This window comes from Silurus aristotelis (assembly GCF_946808225.1).
Source record: "Silurus aristotelis genome assembly, chromosome: 12".
Taxonomy (NCBI): domain Eukaryota; kingdom Metazoa; phylum Chordata; class Actinopteri; order Siluriformes; family Siluridae; genus Silurus; species Silurus aristotelis.
In genome coordinates, this window is record NC_139585.1 from 18680536 (window position 1) to 18702448 (window position 21913).

Below are 21913 nucleotides of genomic sequence, written 5' to 3' on the forward strand. Positions count from 1 at the left end.
TCCCAATGCTTCACTGGCTCTCAACTACATGCGACTCAGCACTTTCACCACAGCAGATGTCTGCACAGAGCTCATTACATCATCAAAGTCTCCTGCCAGTCAGAAATTGTTTATCATGCTACAGAAGAAGATACAAAAACAAATGCACCAGGAACAGCTGGTTTAGGGCCAACTTTTTCCCATCAACCTCCCTGCACTGATTCTACTGCAGTAATCATCATGCAGTCTGCTCCACTCTGCACATTCTATATTATTCTGGACAATAATTCTGTATAATATTAGTCTTATTCTATTCAATCATTCTATTTATTTATCCTGGATATATTTCATTGTATATCCTAGACTATCCTCAAATCTATATATCATATGAATATGCGCTGTGTAGAATGACAGTTGTGCATACAATATACATATCCCATATTGTACATTTTTATATTTACCAATCTCTACACATATTGTGCCTTATACACAAAACTTGCACTAATATAACTTGTCATATGTTTAAATATTCTTTGTGTTTTTGCTCACACCTCCCGCACATTTTTACACTGCTGAGAATGTGCCAAGAATCTATTTCCCACACTATGGCACCACCTTAACCAGCCTGCACTGTTGACCCTAGCATCTGTGTGCCTCTGTTTTGCTTGTTGTTAGCTTTGTAGGCTAGCCTACGCCTGTGGTACGTGATAGTCAGGAAATTATACACCAGAGGTAAATTGAAAAAGCTGTGCAATGACAAGAAAAAGGTTTCTTAGTGAAATATAATATTGACTAATATACACTAAGTGGTTTCCACAAATTTACAGATTTGTTTAATTTTATCTTGAACTTGGTTGTTTATGAGGAAAAATCATTAATTGCTGGAGGTCATAATTTGGATGACCTACAAGACCCTCTAAGACCCAAAATATGGTTCTGTTCTGAAATCAGTATCGGTTACTCAGAACACAATGAAACACTCATTATGACTGGTAATAAATAGATTTAATACTGAAATTTGAATAAAACATATAAAACACAGCCACAGTCCATCTGAAACTCAGCTCACAACATTGTTTTAAAATCCATCTTAGTCATTATATATGCACTTCACCATGCTTTTGATTGCATTGGTTAATTCTTTGTGCATGCAGAACCCGATTATGAGACTGAATACTTTAGTCAACAAACCACTAAATATTATTAAAGAGAGAAAAAATATCACATGAATAACGTATAATCACACTTGTAACTTCAACGTTATAGTAGATGGCCTCACACTAAATTTTTATGAAATGCTACAGTAATCCTCATAAAACTGCTAGATTAGCATATTTCTTATTTTGTTATCTAATTGATATTGTTAGAGCAATCCACTGTTTAGCCAATAAAGAAAGCACAATTTTGCAGTATTTTTGCCTTGTTATTGAAATTCAATACACAGGCATTTCATATGATTTTTATTTAGACCATACTCATTACAAATTACATTAAATAGTATATATATTTTTTTATATTTTCTTACACCAACCCAATTATGAGTTTTTAGTTTGTTTGATTTTTGCCATGTTTGCTATGTCAAGGTTTAATATATTGCCAAATTAAAATGAGCAATAACTGTAAACTCAAGAAATGCTAATTTCTTAAAAGTAAAATAAAAGTAAGGATTAGACCTTATAAATTATTTAGATTAGAAATACACATTATATAATATAGTTCCTTGAGTGTGCAGATCATGATATTAACATATTAAATCAGAATATAAATCTGTAGGAGATAATGAAAATTATCTAATCATTTTTCATTAAATTATGCGGATGATCCGCTGTGGCGACCTCTAACGGGAGAAGCCGAAAGATATAGAATTACTACATTTTTAGTTTTCAATTTATGCCACATTTAATGGAAATTAGCGCCCCCTGGTGGTCTTTTTGTTTAACACACAATCTCACACACACACGCACGCACACGCACGCACAAGAATAATAAAAAAAATATTTTTTTTCTACAAACCCACCTCCTATCTGTACTGACATATACACTTAACTCCAGTATTCTTTCTAATGTATTTCTCTCAAACTTATTGCATTAAAAGTACATCATATCATTGTGTTTTGCTGGAAAGATAAGCTTTTATAATAAGCAAATAATGAATAGACACTCGGTGTGGTTCCTTTTTACTAGAACAGACATCGAAAACTAGAAGTAAGACAGAGTACATGAGAGGGAGGGCAGTGGAGTGGTGCGGTTTCAGGGAGAAGAGGTGGAGAAGGTGGAGGAGTTCAGGTACCTGGGGTCAACAGTGCAAAGTAATGGAGAGTGTGTTAGGGAAGTAAAGAAAAGAGTGCAGGCAGGGTGGAGCGGGTGGAGAAGAGTGACAGGAGTGATTTGTAATAGAAGAGTATTTGCAAGAATGAAAGGGAAAGTTTATAGGACTGTGGTGAGACCTGTGATGTTTGATTTAGAGACAGTGACATTGAGTAAAAGACAGGAGGTGGAGCTGGAGGTAGCAGAGCTGAAGATGTTGAGATTTTCATTGGGAATGACGAGGACGCACAGGATTAGAAATGAGTTTATTAGAGGGACGAGATTGAGATGGTTTGGACATGTGCAGAGGAGGACATGGGGTTTATCGGTAGAAGAATGCTGAGGATGGAGCCACCAGGAGGAAGGAAATAAGGAAGACCAAATAGGAGGTTTATGGATGTGGTGAAGGAAGACATGCAGGTAGTTGGTGTGACAGAGGCAGATGTAGAGGACAGGGGGAGTATGGAGACGGATGGTGCGGTGTGGCGACCCCTAATAAGAGCAGCCGAAAGAAGAAGAAGAAGAAGAAGAAGAAGACATAGAAAACTACAGTTTCGACAATAAGTCCACTCATTAATATCACACCAGTGAAAACGCGGCACCTCGTACGCAGCTGATTACGTCACAGTCCGCAACACCTCACAGAGAGCGCGCGGTGAGAACACGGCGGCTCACTCAAGTCCTATGTATTCACCTGTTTTGCGACAAATGTCTCATTAATGTTTCTGACCTCGTGAAAGTTTTCGCGGTTCAGAGTTCAGAAATGATTGATTGTATTCAGGAGGTAAGATTTCTTCAGATTCATACACATTTCTCGCGTTTTCTCATCGATGCTCATGATGATTGACAGTATTGTATATGTTCCTGCCACTACTCCCCCCCCCCCCCCCCCCCAAAAAAAAAAAAGGTCGGGGTTTTGCCGATCTTTCTACAAAACCCCTACTACAGGGCTCCCTACTTATCCTATTATGTAATATATTGGCTTTAGTGTACTCGTGTATGCATGCTAAGATCTTTCAATAAAGTCTCAGAGTTCGTTATTAACACTATTAACATTAATATTTTGACCTCGAGCCATCATGTGCAAGTGTAATGCCAGGGTTTTCTCCACCGTTATTGTAATTGTGTCAAGCCATCGAGTTGCTGGTCTTCCAACCATGTCCTTCTCCAGTGATCGTTTTTTTCGTATTGCGACCAGTCGTAGCTTGATAGTCCTTTGATTTGAGTGATGTGACGGGTCTAATGTAAGCATTTTCGCAGCAAAAAAAAACTGTTATAATGCATAATGCATTTATGATAATGAGAGAAATGGCAGAAGAAGATACAGAATTCAGACAGCGAGCGCACGCATTTTACAATTTTTAATTTAGCGGCATTTTGCTTTCAGTTTGTTTTCCGCCCATCGATCAATTAGTACAGTAGTGTCCTTGGCGTGTTTTCCCCCTGCATTATTTTAATTTAGGTATTTTTTTTAAATTTAGGCTATGATTTATAATATAGTTAAGTACAACACTTCAAACAAAACATACTTAAGTGCAAGTAAAATTACAGATAAAAAAATACTTTAAAAATAGACATACCGGAAAAACTACTCAATTACAGTTACTTGAGTAAATGTAATAAGTGACTGTCCACCGTTAAATATATGTAATTATTAAATTAATAATTTAATCATATAAAATGTATACTAGTAATATAGTTCATTCCCTCTCATGGAAAAATTGTTTCCTGTGAAAGTAGCCCGTGATACCAAAAAAGGTTGGAAGCACTGGGCTGTTTTCTCTCGCTTTTATCACTGCTGACTCCTCCATATGAACCATAATGTACACCTTTCACTAGAAAGATGTGTCTAAATGCTTAAGGAACCGGTGTTACATAACTGCCTCTCACAAAAACGTTCCCACTATAAAGTTTTTCTCATTACAATAGAGTGTGTTTCAGCTTCACAAAACTGTTGCATACTACTTTTGCAGGAACTTTTGCATACTAATGTTCAAGTAAATCATATTTTCTTCTTCTTTTTTGTTTTTGTTACTCAATCTAGATCGATTCTGCTGAAAAGGATTGTGATGAAAATTCAGTACAGATCCAGCCCTGCCACATTTTTGGTGTGTGCAAAACAGTAAACAACAACTTACTCTTTCTGGATGAGGAAACATTGATTTTCTCAAGCGGAAAACACTGTATTCGATATCACATTGATAAGCGAGGGGCTGAGTTCATCTATGGTAAGCCTGCTGAGAGCTTCACTTCCTTTAGTAATGAAATAAAAACAAACAAACAAAAAATGGAATGTATTGTAAACATACCAAGACCCCAATGATTATAACATGAAGATCATTGATATGTTCAAATTATAACTACATATCGTGTAATTTTTTGTTTGGACAGCTATTGGATCTTTTCATTAGAAACATTCAGTCACCATAATTAAAATGTTATGCCACTCAAATATCATCCCACAGGTTCAAAGGGAAGGAAAGTCATTCAAGCCCTGGCTTTAAGCCCTGACCGGCGCTACCTGGCTGTATCAGAATGTGATAAATCGGGCTACATCACCATTCTTGACTTACAGAACAAGAAGTGTTGCAAGACACAGGCTTTTAATGGCTGTAGCATTGGTGCACAGGAGTTTGTCTGCCTGTCATTTTCTGCCAACTCAAAATATCTCTTGGCTCAAGCTGGAGGACCCAAATGGAACATTTATTACTTGAGGTGGGAGACAATGGAGCTCATCTGTAATGTGAAGACCACTGTGAATGGTCTTATCAGCCAGGTAGAAATTGCACATATCTTGTGGATTTTATAACTCTAAAGATGTTTCTCTGTTCAAAACATGCACACTACCCCAAAAAAAAAAACGTTGTGTAGCCTTATACACAAAACCTGTATGAGGCAAATTTTATGTTTAAAAAGTGTATACTGACTGTAATTATTTCTCAATCTCAGGTCAGCTTTAATCCAGAGGATGACAACCAGATCTGTGTGACCGGAAAAAGTGTTTTCAAACTTTTTGAGTTGAAGAATGACTCCCTGAGATTGGCCAACTCATATCAGATGGAGAACGACGAGGTCCTGTGCCACAAATGGATGTCTGGGGACTGTATCATCGCTGGAACTGAGGCAGGGAAACTGCTAATGTTAAAGTCCACACACCTGCAGGTGCTTGGGAAATCACGTGAGAGGTAACATTCACTTGTTCTGATATGTTTTATTTTTGTTATCCTTGTGAGTAATCCTAAAGTATACAATAAGGTACAATATAATTTTCCACATTCTTTCTTTCTTTCGACAGACAAACGAAAAAAGAGCACGCTTCTTTATTTCTAGCTGAGGTAGCACCTGTTACGGCCGTCCACCGGTATTCCAATGGCTTTGCCTGTTCAGATGCACCCGGGTTAGTTTGTCTCTATGAGAAAACTAAAGATAAAGAGAACTACAGAAAGACTGTGGAGATAAAAGTGAGTAATTCGTATTTAACAGTTGGCAGAAATTTTTATTCAAGGCAACTTACGAGTGCAAGTTTTTGCTCAAGATCGCAATGTTTTGATTTGTAAAGTCAACCTTTAGCAGAACTCTTCTAAACTGTAACCATAATTTATGTTCTGTAAAATCAAATGATATTATAAGTCTTTAGCAGAAGAGCATGGAGAATATCGGGATGAAATTTCATAATAAGGATATCTGTTATGCTAGTAAAACCATGTGAGGTTTAGTCTAAAGTAAATATTGTCATCTGTACATGAATGTATTTTTTTTAACAAATTGATGTAAGGCTGAGAATCACTGTGTATAAGCACTAACTACTGTTTTCCTCTGATCTGCAGATTCCTGGTGATCTGCCACTTCAAGCAATTGCCACAATGTGCATTTCTCCAAAAGAGGAGACTCTGGCCGTCACCACAGACCGAGGCCAAATGTTCCATGTCAACCTCACCTCGATCAAAGATGGAGAGGTATCAGAGTCACCAGCATTGTGTTGAGCATACATTAATAATTAAAGCAGTTTAAAATAGTAAATGTATTGACCTCTGCTTTTTTTTTTTAGAGTGAGGAAGCTCAGTTTGAATTCCTGTCTCACTCTTATCACACTGATAATATCACTGGACTGTCCATGTGCATGATGAAATCCCTCATTGCCACCTGCTCAACAGACTGCACCGTGCACATTTGGAACTACAAGATCAAGTAGGAGCTGTTCATATTTTGGCTGTATGTGTGTGTGTGTGTGTGTGTGTGTGTGTGTGTGTGTATATATATATATATATATATACACACACACACACACACACACACACACACACACACACACACACACACACACACACACACACACACACATACAGCAAAAAAAAAAAAATATATATATATATATATATATATAGAGAGAGAGAGAGAGAGAGAGAGAGAGAGAGAGAGAGAGAGAGATTGATATATAGATAGATAAAGATAGATATAGTGCTCTTCTCAAATTCAAGGTCACTTAACAAAAGCCAACAACAATCACAAACACTGTATATAAAAATAAATTGAGGCGAGTAGTTAGTTAAAAAGTGTATAATTTTGTAGAGAAAATAAATATTTTCATCATCTGGCTGGAAAATCTATTTTCCTGGACATGAGTTAGTCCTAGAAGAATGCATACTTGCTTTGACTTAACTAGGTAACTAGAATTAACATTAACTCTGGGTCAAATCCAATACAACATTTTTTTGGTACTCATCAATACTAAAAATTTTAATGTTCTTGCAAGCAATCATTTAGCATAATGATCATCATCAAACATGGCTACCAAAAAGTCCATAGTCCTAATTTACTGTGACAATTTTCTGAATGTATAGATATGTCTTTTTTTCTCTCTGCAGATCTCTGGAGCAGTTTAAACAGTTTGATAAACAGCCACTCTCTGTGTCAATGTATTCGAATGGTTTATCCATCCTGGTGGTGTTTTCCACTAAAATCTGCCTTATGAACCTGCTCTATAACAACATCGTCACTGTCAAGAATTTTGATATAAACAATTGCACTGAGGTGGGTCCTCATTGACATGAGTTTTGTTTTTATCAAATTTTGTCTGGTGAGGTTTGATATTCCAGCTTTAAAAACTGAAATCCTTTTCAATGAACAATTCTTGCACTATAAAGTTTAGCATTATTGAGATGTTGTTACAGTAAGAAATAGCATTTGTTAAAAAAAAGGAATTAAACTCAGATTGTTATCATACTGTAAGCTCAGATTTTGATCGTTTTAAGTTTCAATTTGATTTCATTATTAAGCAATAAAATATATATATTTTAAATAAAATACATTTATTATTATTTTTTGGAAGTTTTGATTAGAATACATAAGCAAAAATACATTTAGAGTTAGTGCTCAGAAATGCTCATATTTCCTGGTTTTATTGATTGTCTATGTGACATTGTATTTCATATTTGAAATTAGTATGCTGTTTGTCTAGAAACTATGTATAGAAATAATGAGTAAAATAAAGCATGCGTGTTCTTACACAGTGTGTACTCAATCATGACTGCAACATGTTCGCTGCTGTCATCAAAAACATGATACATGTCTACAATATCAGAACATACAAGAAACTGGATTTGGCCGGCCACAGTGAGACGGTCAGTACAAAATGTGTTTCACAGCATTTTACTAACACAGGGCCTGTGTGTAGACGCTGAGCCCTTGGAAATGTGGGTATGCCGTTGAATCCTCTTATACAAGACAAAAAATTTATACAAGGTTAATATTTTTAACCTGACAGATTTTCCAATCATATTTATAAATGTTTATAATCTTCATCATATTCTGTGGTTGCCGACTGTCTGAAACCTGATTTAGGATTTCTGACAGGAAATTTAGGTTGTATTCACATAGCAAGGCCAAAGATTTGCTTATTCATATCATCATATCATTCTATGTATTTATTTTGCCAATAATAATAATAATAATAATAATAATAATAATAATAATAATAATAATAATAATGTATTTTTTGAATGAAATATATTTTTTTATTTAATTATGACCACTCATAATTATATATTGATATTTATTATTTGGATACCCTTCAGGTGCAGTCGGTGAAGTGGAACAGTGATGACAGCCACCTGGTGTCATGTGGACTGGATGGTGCTGTATACATTTGGAACATCCTGACTGGCATCTACGAAACTAAGATAGAGACTAACTGTATCTATGTAGATTTGACACTCTTTCCTAACACTGGAAACATCCTTACTGTAAACCAGTTCAATGTTCAGGAGATTCAGGATGGAAAGGCAAGCTTGACAAAACAAACTATATTACTGTCTTGACTCTGAGAAAGGTCCATAAAGTTAAAATCACAGCAGGTCAAATGTAGTGTTTGTGTATTTATTTATTAATTTCATTTTAAATGGAGCTGGAGTAGACATTTTTACAAAGCTGCTTTTCTCACACCATGCTCTCTAGTTTTGGTTTTTACACGCGAATTTGAAGACTTGACATTTTGTTCCTTTGTATACATGTATGACCAGAATGCTAAGGTTGATTTGTATGTGTTTTTGTTTATAATTAGATCCTACATGAAATAACTTCAGATGGTGTGGCCTATACAGCAATATCTATCACTCATTCAGAACGAGCAATCTTTATTGGGACTGCCGCTGGTACCATCAGAATCATCGAACTTCCATTTAAAAATGATAAATCCTGGATAGAACAACAGGCTCATGCTGTTCCCATCACAAAAGTATGTATGTGTGTGTGTGTTCTATGGGAATAATGAAATGCAAAACTAAAGAAAGCAGAAATAATTGTACACACTAGATAGTGGTGTGCAGTATAAGAGTTAATCAACAGAGGGCATCCTCATAGCAGAAAATAACTACCAAGGAAGTGACTAAAACATTGAGAAGGTTTACTTGGCTAGGTGCTTCCTTTTGATCATTTTTATCTTTTCTTTTTGCTCTAATGAACTTTTCTATTCATTTGTTAAATGTTTGTGCACAGCTGGCTGTCTCACCTTGTGATCAGTTTCTGTTGACGGCCTCAAAGGATGGCACTCTCCTCATCTGGAACATCATAGATCAGGGCCGAATAAAGCTGAAGATTGTGAAGGAATTAGATTATACTCAGGAGGTCCTCTGTACAAAAGAATATATGGAGGAAAAGGTACGTATAAGCTATATAGTCATTTAAAGTGATGGAATGATGTTTTGCTAACAGTAGTATATTATGCATTGGGCAGTGTGGTGCATTGCCAACACAGCTTCAGCCCTGAGGCCAGGTTACTGTCTGTGCAGAGTTCTACATGTTACAGTACCATATTAAAACAAGTGCATTAACAGATTTGCCTATTGTATAGTGATACACGTGCAGGATCACTTTGCATTTATGTCCAGCCTGTAACATTTTACGGTGTTACATTCTGTTATCATACAGCTTCAGACAATAGATGAGCTGACGTCCCAAGTCAAGTGGCTGAAGATGCAACACGATTGCAAACTGGATTTGATGGACGTGAACTACAATAAGAAGATGAGCAACATTGTACAGAATTACCTTCAGGAGATAAAGTCTCTTAAAGCAAAAATCCAGGTCAGGACACAAGATATTAAGCTGATCATTTATTTATAGTTAGTAGGCCTTGTTAGTAGTCTAGAACAGTAGATAATGATAAATTATTAGGCTGAATTCACATATTTCGCATCACGACAAATGTGAGGACATTTAGGTAAGCAATTCACTTTGTGCAGTGTTCGTGTGAATAGTGTTTTATCTTTAAACTTTGTGAAAGCATCGGTTATCAGAGGGCATTTTTTTTTTTTTAAGTTGGAGAACACAATGACATATTGCCTTGTTCATTTATTCAGTACACAAGTACACAAGCTCCTTCACCACAACAAGATTTTGGTCCATAAATGGGAACACCACTACATAAATTATAGATTATTAACAGAGTAAAGGTGAATATTCTGTGCTTATTAAGTGATTTTGGACAGCCATATCATTTTCATTTGAAGATTTCTTAAATACCCTTCACTGATTTAATTTTATTCTTGAGTAACAAGAATATATGCATTATTTTAATGTAGTTGCATTAATATAATGTAACTACATTAGGTACATAAGGTAACATAGTTATATGGATGAATAGCTAAGTGAAAACAGTATATATATATATATATATATATATATATATATATATATATATATATATATATATATATATATATATATATATATATATATACCCTAACCCTAGATGCTGAATACCGGAATAGAGGATGAGAGGGTCTCTCATCAGAAGTTGGTGACAGATTTAAAGGAAAAGCATGCCCAAGAGCTGAATGATCTAGGTGAATACAATCAATGTTATTGTTTTTACTTTACATTTAGAGATATATTATTGTTTGAATAATAGAAGAATATATTATTAAACAATATACATTTAGTTATTATATATAAATATATATACACACACACATATATACACCAATATATGTACATGTACATTTATTGGTGTATATATATGTGTATATATGTGTGTATACTGTGTGTGTGTGTGTGTGTGTGTGTGTATATATATATATATATATATATATATATATATATATATATATATATATATATATATATATATATATATATATATATATAAACATGCACTTGCACGTGTATTTAATGTTAAATTTACCCTTTTCCCAGCACTGGACTACAACATGAGGATGACTGTGGAAAATGAGGTGAACTGCTGGTCTGTGCATAAAGCAGAGGAGATACAGCAGGAACACAAGGAGGAGCAGGTCAGCCTAGTCCTTGCCATAGAGGACATAAAACAGGCCTTGGAACACAAGCTTCATGAGGTGAGAATGCCAGACCATTGAGGCTTTCACTGTAAGCATAAACATTCCTTGTTTGTCCCTTCAAGGGTTATTTTCTTTCCCTAGTATACTCACTCCTTTTTCTGGTATTTACTGTGTAGTACACAATTTGACACATTGTGCTCTAGCTAGGGTGCCTACACTAAGCTCTGAAACAGTACCAATTAATAATTTAGTAATCAGTGACATAATTAATCATACAAAATCATACAAGACACTGATATAATTGTTGCATGTGTGGACCAGCTCAGTTTATAATGTTCACTGTCCTGGTAATTGGGAATAATTTTCAGTCCAGCCATGCCATTAGTACATTTGGAGTTTACATTTTAATGTGTATCACTTGTTCTATCTCCATTTTACAGCTACAAGCCAATTTGGATCAAGAGAAGAAGAATTCTGAGGAGAGGGAAAGAAGTATCAAGGATGACACTGAATCTGAAATCTCACAACTCTGCCTGGACTATGAAAAAGATATTAAATTGGAAAAGGAGGCCAGGCTAAAGACCAGTAATGAACTGGAGCACCTGGAGCAGAGTGTAAGTGTTTTGGGATTTGCTTTACTTAGTGTCGATTTTTAATCCTTGTGCATGTAGGGAACAGCAAACAATGAACCACAAAGTGCTGTTATTTTCACGTTACCACTTGTGTACAGAACACTGATACTTTTTAAAACTCCTTGTCAACACCACTTCTGTCAGTTAGGATGTGATTTAACAAACCCATACCATGTAATTAATGTGTATGTGTTTGTTTTAAAGATATCGCAGTACACTAAAATGAAAGCCGTGATAGAACAGCAGGGCTTACTGGTCGCTAGTGCAATGGCAGAGAAGCAGATGGTGATGGACAAAATTAGGAGGGCAAAACTAACCATCAAGGAACTGACAGAGGAAATGGAGAAGCAAAGCACTACTATAGATGAACAGGTAAAGGTTATGCTAATAGTACAAGTGCTTCAATGTGTAAACTATGGTCTTTTGCACATAGTTTTCTTCAAAAAGAAAAGTCCCACAGCCTATTTTAGGGAATTATTATGTATATACTTATATTATATATATATATATATATATATATATATATATATATATATATATATATATATATATATATATATATATATATATATATACACAGTGAGGAAAATAAGTATTTGAACACCCTGCTATTTTGCAAGTTCTCCCACTCAGAAATCATGGAGGGGTCTAAAATTGTCATCGTAGGTGCATGTCCACTGTGAGAGACCTAATCTAAAAAACAAATCCAGAAATCACAATGTATGATTAAAAACTATTTATTTGTATGATACAGCTGCAAATAAGTATTTCCTGTAGTTTTTCACCAGGTTTGCACACACTGCAGGAGGGATTTTGGTCCACTCCTCCACACAGATCTTCTCTAGATCAGTCAGGTTTCTGGCCTGTCGCTGAGAAACACGGAGTTTGAGCTCCTTCCAAAGATTCTCTATTGGGTTTAGGTCTGGAGACTGGCTAGGCCATGCCAGAACCTTGATATGCTTCTTACAGAGCCACTCCTTGGTTATCCTGGCTGTGTGCTTCGGGTCATTGTCATGTTGGAAGACCCAGCCTCGACCCATTTCAATGCTCTAACTGAGGGAAGGAGGTTGTTCCCCAAAATCTCGCAATACATGGCCCCGGTCATCCTCTCCTTATTACAGTGCAGTCGCCCTGTCCCATGTGCAGTAAAACACCCCCAAAGCATGATGCTACCACCCCCATGCTTTATATTAGGGATGGTGTTCTTGGGATGGTACTCATCATTCTTCTTCCTCCAAACACGTTTAGTGGAATTATGACCCAAAAGTTCTATTTTGGTCTCATCTGACCACATGACTTTCTCCCATGACTCCTCTGGATCATCCAAATGGTCATTGGCAAACTTAAGACGTGCCTGGACATGTGCTGGTTTAAGCAGGGGAACCTTCTGTGCCATGCATGATTTCAAACCATGACGTCTTAGTGTATTACCAACAGTAACCTTGGATACGGTGGTCCCAGCTCTTTTCAGGTCATTGACCAGCTCCTCCCGTGTAGTTCTGGGCTGATTTCTCACCTTCCTTAGGATCATTGAGACCCCACGAGGTGAGATCTTGCATGGAGCCCCAGTCCGAGGGAGATTGCCAGTCATGTTTAGCTTCTTCCATTTTCTAATGATTGCTCCAACAGTGGACCTTTTTTCACCAAGCTGCTTGGCAATTTCCCCGTAGCCCTTTCCAGCCTTGTGGAGGTGTACAATTTTGTCTCTAGTGTCTTTGGACAGCTCTTTGGTCTTGGCCATGTTAGTAGTTGGATTCTTACTGATTGTATGAGGTGGACAGGTGTCTTTATGCAGCTAACGACCTCAAACAGGTGCATCTAATTTAGGATAATAAATGTAGTGGAGGTGGACATTTTAAAGGCAGACTAACAGGTCTTTGAGGGTCAGAATTCCAGCTGATAGACAGGTGTTCAAATACTTATTTGCAGCTGTATCAAACAAATAAATAGTAAAAAAAGCATACATTGTGATTTCTGGATTTTTTCTTTTTAGATTATGTCTCTCACAGTGGACATGCACCTACGATGACAATTTCAGAACCTCCATGATTTGTCAGTGGGAGAACTTGCAAAATAGCAGCGTGTTCAAATACTTATTTTCCTCACTGTATATATATATATATACAGTGAGGAAAATAAGTATTTGAACACGCTGCTATTTTGCAAGTTCTCCCACTTAGAAATCATGGAGGGGTCTGAAATTGTCATCGTAGGTGCATGTCCACTGTGAGAGACATAATCTAAAAAAATAAATCCAGAAATCACTAAGTATGAATTTTTAAACTATTTATTTGTATGATACAGCTGCAAATAAGTATTTGAACACCTGTCTATCAGCCAGAATTCTGACCCTCAAATACCTGTTAGTCTGCCTTTAAAATGTCCACCTCCACTACATTTATTATCCTAAATTAGATGCACCTGTTTGAGGTCGTTAGCTGCATAAAGACACCTGTCCACCCCATACAATCAGTAAGAATCCAACTACTAACATGGCCAAGACCAAAGAGCTGTCCAAAGACACTAGAGACAAAATTGTACACCTCCACAAGGCTGGAAAGGGCTACGGGAAATTGCCAAGCAGCTTGGTGAAAAAAGGTCCTCTGTTGGAGCAATCATTAGAAAATGGAAGAAACTAAACATGACTGTCAATCTCCCTCGGACTGGGGCTCCATGCAAGATCTCACCTCGTGGGGTCTTAATGATCCTAAGGAAGGTGAGAAATCAGCCCAGAACTACACGGGAGGAGCTGGTCAATGACCTGAAAAGAGCTGGGACCACCGTTTCCAAGGTTACTGTTGGTAATACACTAAGACGTCATGGTTTGAAATCATGCATGGTACGGAAGGTTCCCCTGCTTACACCAGCACATTTTCAGGCACGTCTTAAGTTTGCCAATGACCATTTGGATGATCCAGAGGAGTCATGGGAGAAAGTCATGTGGTCAGATGAGACCAAAATAGAATTTTTGGGTCATAATTCCACTAAACGTGTCTGAAGGAAGAAGAATGATGAGTACCATCCCAAGAACACCATCCCTACTGTGAAGCATGGGGGTGGTAGCATCATGCTTTGGGGGTGTTTTTCTGCACATGGGACAGGGCGACTGCACTGTATTAAGGAGAGGATGACCGGGGCCATGTATTGCGAGATTTTGGGGAACAACCTCCTTCCCTCAGTTAGAGCATTGAAGATGGGTCGAGGCTGGGTCTTCCAACATGACAATGACCCGAAGCACACAGCCAGGATAACCAAGGAGTGTCTCTGTAAGAAGCATATCAAGGTTCTGGTATGGCCTAGCCAGTCTCCAGACCTAAACCCAATAGAGAATCTTTGGAGGGAGCTCAAACTCCATGTTTCTCAGCGACAGGCCAGAAACCTGACTGATCTAGAGAAGATCTGTGTGGAGGAGTGGGCCAAAATCTCTCCTGCAGTGTGTGCAAACCTGGTGAAAAACTACAGGAAATGTTTGACCTCTGTAATTGCAAACAAAGGCTACTGTACCAAATATTAACATTGACTTTCTCAGGTGTTCAAATACTTATTTGCAGCTGTATCATACAAATAAATAGTTAAAAAATCATACATTGTGACTTCTGGATTTTTTTTTTTAGATTTTGTCTCTCACAGTGGACATGCACCTACGATGACAATTTTAGACCCCTCCATGATTTCTAAGTGGGAGAACTTGCAAAATAGCAGGGTGTTCAAATACTTATTTTCCTCACTGTATATATATATATATATATATATATATATATATATATATATATATATATATATATATATATATATATATATGCATCAAAAGTAGCCAGCTGTCAGTAATTAATTGTTAAAGGCATTTTATATATTGAAATACATGTAAAAGTCTTCTGTAATTGCAGGAACATTCCATCAACGAGTTGCACGTAAAAATCAAACAGAATAAGCAAAGCATGGAACAGACAGAGGAAAGATTGCTGAGTGTGACCATGGAGAGCAAACTGCTAGAAGAAGGCAGTATGCTGAAGAGCAAAGAAGAGAGGAATGAAATTGAACGCCTTCAGAATGAAATACTGAAGCGGAATCAGATGTACCAAGGGGTGAGGGATTTAATGCTTTGGCACAATGTCAGATTTTTTACTGCAAATGACTGCTACTATGATTATTATTTATGTTTATTATTTTTGATAAGTTGACCAGAGGATGTTGTTATTTTAGTTTGCTGATGAGGTGAAACATGTCAATAGGAAGTACAGTAGGATAATTGATGACTTGAAACAGAAGCTATTATCAAAGAATACAGCATTGCTCGAAGAGAAGCAGAAGGTTTGTTTAAAAACAAATTGCTTTGTTTGTGATGACAATTATTTTATAATATGCATTACAGTTTTGTAAAATTTCGTATGCCATGGTTTTCACAGGTCAAAAGCTTAGAAGCTGTAGTGCAAAGGACGAAGGCTGACATTCAGAATTGTACACGCTTTATCCAGGAGCCGAAGAAACTAAAGGAAAACGTCATCGAACTCCACTCACTCCATTTCCATCAAGAAGTAGGAATAATATATATATATATATATATATATATATATATATATATATATATATATATATATATATATATATATATATATATATATATATATACATACAACGTACACATACAAAAATCACATACACATGTACATTAATACACATGCACACAGAATACACAGCCTAGTATGCTGACTAACTGTGATGACTACATTAGGTGGCAATCGGACTGGAGGCTGAAATGAAGCAAAAACATGTCCGAAATATGGAGCATTTTAGCAAGGTCTTAAAGTGTCAGAAATCAAGACACTCTAGGGAGATCCAGAATGAGAAAACAACAAACGCCAGGATCACAAATGTAAGGAGGATTCTTATCAACTCACTCATACTCAATAGACACACTATATAGACTTGTCCATAAGGGGGCGTCCTAACTTCTATGTCTTCTCTATATATTGTATGCCATAAGCAAACCTTTGTAAATTGGAGTTAAGTGATCAGATTTTATATAAAGACACAAGTTGCAAAATGTAAGCAAGTGAAAGTATCTTTTACATAAAGTCACATTTGTCTAGTTTCTCCTATCATTAGATTACAATGACATATGATTATTAAAGCAATTTGTAACCGTTTTCTTTTTTTTTGTTGCTAATTTTAAGAATTAATTTTTTCATGTTTACTTAGCTTCTTTTAATACACAGGTGCTAAAAAGAGTAAACTGATCTGCCAATTAAACAAGACTAAGCTTAGAATTTGTCAAAATATATGGAAATAGGTAGACTTTGACCTGTTTTTGCATATGTGCAGGAGAGTACCTTCATGATAACACAGATTAATGAGCAGGAACTAAAGAACCAGGAACTGATCACGAGCATCAGAATGAAGGATATCCAAGAAGCCGAAAGTAAGTAACAAAATAAACAAATATCTTTTATTATACACTTTGTTTATTATCGTAGAAAGAAGCTTTGGGGAAATGCATTTGGCTATTCATCTTTTAGGTGTATGCATGCTATCTTACATTTTAAATATATCTACGAGTATTTTGGAATCTTTTATAAGATCCCATTCAAATTATGTATAAAGGACAGCATTCATTTTCACTTAATTTTATGTGTCATGCACAACACTTTACAGTCATTTTTTAAAATAATAATAACAATAATACAATTAAATTATTTACAGTAATTATAGCATTCTGGACACATTTTTCAAAGTAGTCAAAAAACAATTTCTTTTTCATTTCAGCAGCAGCAGCAAACCAGAATTTACCAGGCCCATGTCAAAATCCCACTGTTTAACAACACAGAAGAAGACCAGATAAAATTGAATAAAAAATATACCAGGTTAGTCTCGCTTTGGTGTAATATGGTAGGGTAGGAATAAAAGTCGTACCGACTTATTAAATTCAATTACAGTGAAGAAAGCATTCCAGTAAGTTGCAAAAGGATTTACCTAAAAAAAAATAAAATAGGAAACAGTTTTGACAGAACTTGTTTTCAGGTAAAAGATAAACACAATGCTTGGTGGCTTCAGTTTAAAAATTTTAAGTAAAGTTTACTTCAGTTTTATTCAAGTATATGTTAATCATATACTTTGTAGCTTTAACTTAAGTAATGCTTATTAATAAACTATCATTATTAGTGCTTTTTTAAAGTATTTTTTTAAATGACAAGAATTCTTCTGGGAACTATTGAAAGACATCATTTTAAAAAAACATATTGAATTAGCTAAAAATTCATGAAATAAGTCACAAATAAAACAAATAATAAAACAAGTTACAACAAACTGTAAAGCATCTTGCTCAAAAAAGATCTGAAAGATTGATAACTCAAGCTCAGGGAGTAAATGAGCAGAAGGGACTTGTTCATTAGATTTTACACCTAAACAAAGACTCATTTCCATGACTGAAAACAACATGTGGGTGCAAATCACAGTTCCTAAAAGCCAATTTTTACATGTACACTTTTTTTTATTTGACACTCTTTTCCAGAGTGAGCAGTCGAGGTTAAGGACCTTGCTCAAGGGCCCAGCATTGGCAGCTTTGGTGGTGCTGGGCTTTAAACTTGTCACCTCCTGAGCCTTAACCACTGAGCTTTCACCTCCCTGATAAAAAAACAACAAAAAAAAATTGCGTTTGCCTTTAATTTTCAAAATGCTTGTATGATGCACAACTGATGCAGCCACTTCTTCCTTAATGAATAGTAAACACATGATACAAAAAACACCTGATTCAATTTAAAAGACAGACCTGAAATATAGACGTAAACTCCAAGGGGGGAAAACTCAGAATTCTGAGATAAATTTGTATTTGGTTGCGTTGACATTAGCATGTATTTTATGTGTACTTTGTTAAATTAAGTTGACATCAGCATGTCAACTCAACTCTGCTAAACATATAAATAGTTTAACATGTCAACTCAAACTGCGTTAAAGGAATGTTGTCCAAAACATTTTAACATTCAGAAGAGCTCAAATGAAACTAAAACGGCAGTATTTCAACACACTGTAGTTTCAGATCATGAAAAAAATTCCCTGTTGAACAGCTGGATGGAGGCTTGAGGACAATTCTCATGTTGGAAGAGCACATGCTCAGTAATTTCTGGCTTTTATTGTGTACATTCCACTTGCATTTGTAAATATTACTTTGGCATTTTAATTTAAATGCATGTGAGTTCTTAAGCACAAATAATTACAAAGAAACAGCAAGTAACATTGGAGTGTAGTTCAGTGGTTAAGGTGCTGGGTTACTGAATGAAAGGTTGGGGATTCAAGCCCTGGTATTGCTAAGCTGCCACTCGGGCCATTGAGCAAGGCCCTTAAATATCTGTGCTCCAGGGACACAGTATCATGGCTGACCCTGTGCTCTGACTCCAACTTCCTAACAAGTTGGGCAGAGGTGGCAAAAGTACCTTAACTCAAAGTAGAAGTACAGATACTCATGTTTTAAAAAAATCTTGTAAAGGTTGAAGTACTGAATACACTTTTTCACTCAAGTTAAAGTAAAGAAGTTTGGGCTCTTACATGTACTTAAGTAAAAAGTAACCTTTACTATTACCTGTTTTAGTCTCACACTGATAACTGGACCGGATCATTCGTCTCCATACTACTCTGTCCTTTATATCTGCCTCTTTTAAACCAACTACCTGCATGTCTTCCCTCACCACATCCCTAAAACTCTTCTTCGGCCTTCCTCTTTTACTCCCTACTGGTGGCTCCATCCTCAGCATTCTCCTACCGATATACCCCATGTCCCTATTCTGCACAAATCCAAACAATCTCAATCTCGCATCTCTCACCTTGTCTCCAAAACGTCCTACATGCGCTGTCCCTCTAATAAACTCATTTCTAATCCTGTCCATCTTTGTCACTCCCAATAAAAATATCATCTTCAGCTCTGCCACCTCCAGCTCTGCCTTCTGGCTTTTAGTCAATGCAACTGTCTCTAATCCATACAACATCGCAGGTCTCGCCACAGTCCTATAAACTTTTCCTTTCACTTTTTGCAGATACTCTTCTATCACAAATCACTACTGCCACTCTTATTCACCCACTCCACTCTGCCTGCCCTCTTTTCTTTACTTCTCTAACACATTTTTTATGACTTTGCACTGTTGACCCCAGGTACTTAAACTCGTCCACCTTCATCACTTCTTCTCCCTGCAACCGCACCTCCCTTTCATTCACACATGTACTCTGTCTTACTCCTACTGACTTTCATATATACTGACTTACTCCAGTGCATACCTCCACCTCTCCAGGCTCTTCTCAACCTGCTCCCTACTCTCACCAGACATCAGATGTCAGCCAGACGTCGTCTCTTTCAGGGAAGATGTTGCATTTTCCAACATGACAATGCCAGACCACATACTGCATCAATTACAACATCATGGCTGCTTAGAATAAGGATCCGGGTACTGAAATGGCCAGCCTGCAGTCCAGATCTTTCATCAATAGAAAACATTTGGCGCATCATAAAGAAGATGCGACAAAGAACACCAAGACAGTTGAGCAACTAGAAGCCTGTATTAGACAAGAATCGGACAACATTCCTATTCCTAAACTTGAGCAACTTGTCTCCTCAGTCCCCAGACGTTTGCAGACTGTTATAAAAAGAAGAGGGGATGGCACACAGTGGTAAACATGGCCTTGTCCCAACTTTTTTGAGATGTGTCGATGCCATGAAATTAAATATCAACTTATTTTCCCCTTAAAATGATACATTTTCTCAGTTTGACCATTTGATTTGTCATCTATGTTGTATTCTGAATAAAATATTGAAATTTAAAACTTCCACAGTGTCCCAAATTTTTTGGAATCGGGTTTGTAATTTAATTAAATCGAACATGCTAAAAAAATTCTCACAACATTATTCTCACACTTTATTTGTGTCAAGGAATTGATATTCTTGCTATTACAGCCCAGGATTGCTCTTTGAGGTTGGGAGGTAAAATCCAGATTTTTTTCTGCACATAAAATCTCTCAAGCTCAAATATACGTTTTCAAACCAAACTTTCATTAGAGAATGTATCATGTAGAGATATGGGACAATTTACAGTATGTCGTGGTATGAGGTACAGCTGGGGAATTAAAATGTACTCTAGAAAGTTTTATGGTACTGTTTTGTCTGATTTTCTTTTTCTTTTGTCCCCACTAGCATCCCTCCTGAGGAAACAATCTACAATCTGCCCTTTCAAGTATTTCTAATGCCAGCTGGAAGGAATTTTGCAGTGGCCCCAAACTAGCCTCTACTGCATCAATTAAATCTATTACAGTTTGATCCTTTGTTTGTTTGCGCCTTTAGTGTTTCAACCTATGTTTCTATGGCCAACATTTTACATGGTCAACTTTGCCCCCGGCATTACTTTGCTGGCTTATGTCCATACCCACACTATGCTTGCTAACTCACATAACACTGAAGTCTTTTCAGGTCCCATAATATCACAAGCACAGAACCAAACGAATGAGATAGGTAAACCAAAACATATATCAGACATGGTAATACTGGTGCTAATTACCCCTCATGCATAAAGCACCTTATTATGGGAGAACTACTTAGTTAAACTGCTAAACACAATAAAAAAAAAAACAGTTTAAAAAAAATACATTAGTGTGCACTATAATATATATATATATATATATATATATATATATATATATATATATATATATATATATATATATATATATATATATATATATATATATATATATATACAGTACAGACCAAAAGTTTGGACACACCTTCTCATTCAAAGAGTTTTCTTTATTTTCATGACTATGAAAATTGTAGATTCACACTGAAGGCATCAAAACTATGAATTAACACATGTGGAATTATATATGGAATTATATACATAACAAAAAAGTGTGAAACAACTGAAAAATGTCATATTCTAGGTTCTTCAAAGTAGCCACCTTTTGCTTTGATTACTGCTTTGCACACTCTTGGCATTCTCTTGATGAGCTTCAAGAGGTAGTCACCTGAAATGGTCTTCCAACCGTCTTGAAGGAGTTCCCCGAGAGATGCTTAGCACTTGTTGGCCCTTTTGCCTTCACTCTGCGGTCCAGCTCACCCCTAAACCATCTCGATTGGGTTCAGGTCCGGTGACTGTGGAGGCCAGGTCATCTGGCGCAGCACCCCAACACTCTCCTTCTTGGTCAAATAGCCCTTGATGCCTTCAGTGT

General features: G+C 36.4%; 1 protein-coding gene across 2 annotated transcripts; it reads left to right on the forward strand.

Moving 5' to 3' along the window:
* Nucleotides 1-2883: 2883 nt before the first annotated feature.
* On the forward strand, nucleotides 2884-20521 carry LOC310734160 (cilia- and flagella-associated protein 57-like). Of its 2 annotated transcripts, XM_083555838.1 has the most exons (24): nucleotides 2914-3070; nucleotides 4331-4514; nucleotides 4752-5062; nucleotides 5236-5471; nucleotides 5582-5747; nucleotides 6114-6242; nucleotides 6335-6474; nucleotides 7152-7317; nucleotides 7797-7907; nucleotides 8361-8567; nucleotides 8846-9019; nucleotides 9280-9441; nucleotides 9712-9867; nucleotides 10535-10628; nucleotides 10978-11135; nucleotides 11519-11692; nucleotides 11915-12082; nucleotides 15598-15795; nucleotides 15914-16021; nucleotides 16117-16245; nucleotides 16443-16583; nucleotides 17033-17129; nucleotides 17474-17571; nucleotides 20019-20521. In XM_083555838.1, exons 1-23 carry the CDS (start codon nucleotides 3050-3052, stop codon nucleotides 17524-17526), a joined length of 3483 nt encoding a protein of 1160 aa, XP_083411964.1. In that variant the 5' UTR covers nucleotides 2914-3049; the 3' UTR covers nucleotides 17527-17571; nucleotides 20019-20521. The 2 variants fall into 2 exon arrangements, with proteins under 2 accessions (XP_083411965.1, XP_083411964.1); XM_083555839.1 differs by lacking the exon at nucleotides 20019-20521 and having other exon boundaries at nucleotides 2884-3070; nucleotides 17474-17696.
* The last annotated feature ends 1392 nt before the right edge of the window (nucleotides 20522-21913 follow it).

Coding starts and splice junctions, on each gene's coding strand:
- LOC310734160 (XM_083555839.1), top strand. CDS start 3,050: ATGATTGATTGTATTCAGGAG. Junction 6,475..7,151: donor ATTTGGAACTACAAGATCAA/GTAGGAGCTGTT, acceptor TTCTCTCTGCAG/ATCTCTGGAGCAGTTTAAAC. Junction 15,796..15,913: donor GGAATCAGATGTACCAAGGG/GTGAGGGATTTA, acceptor TTGTTATTTTAG/TTTGCTGATGAGGTGAAACA.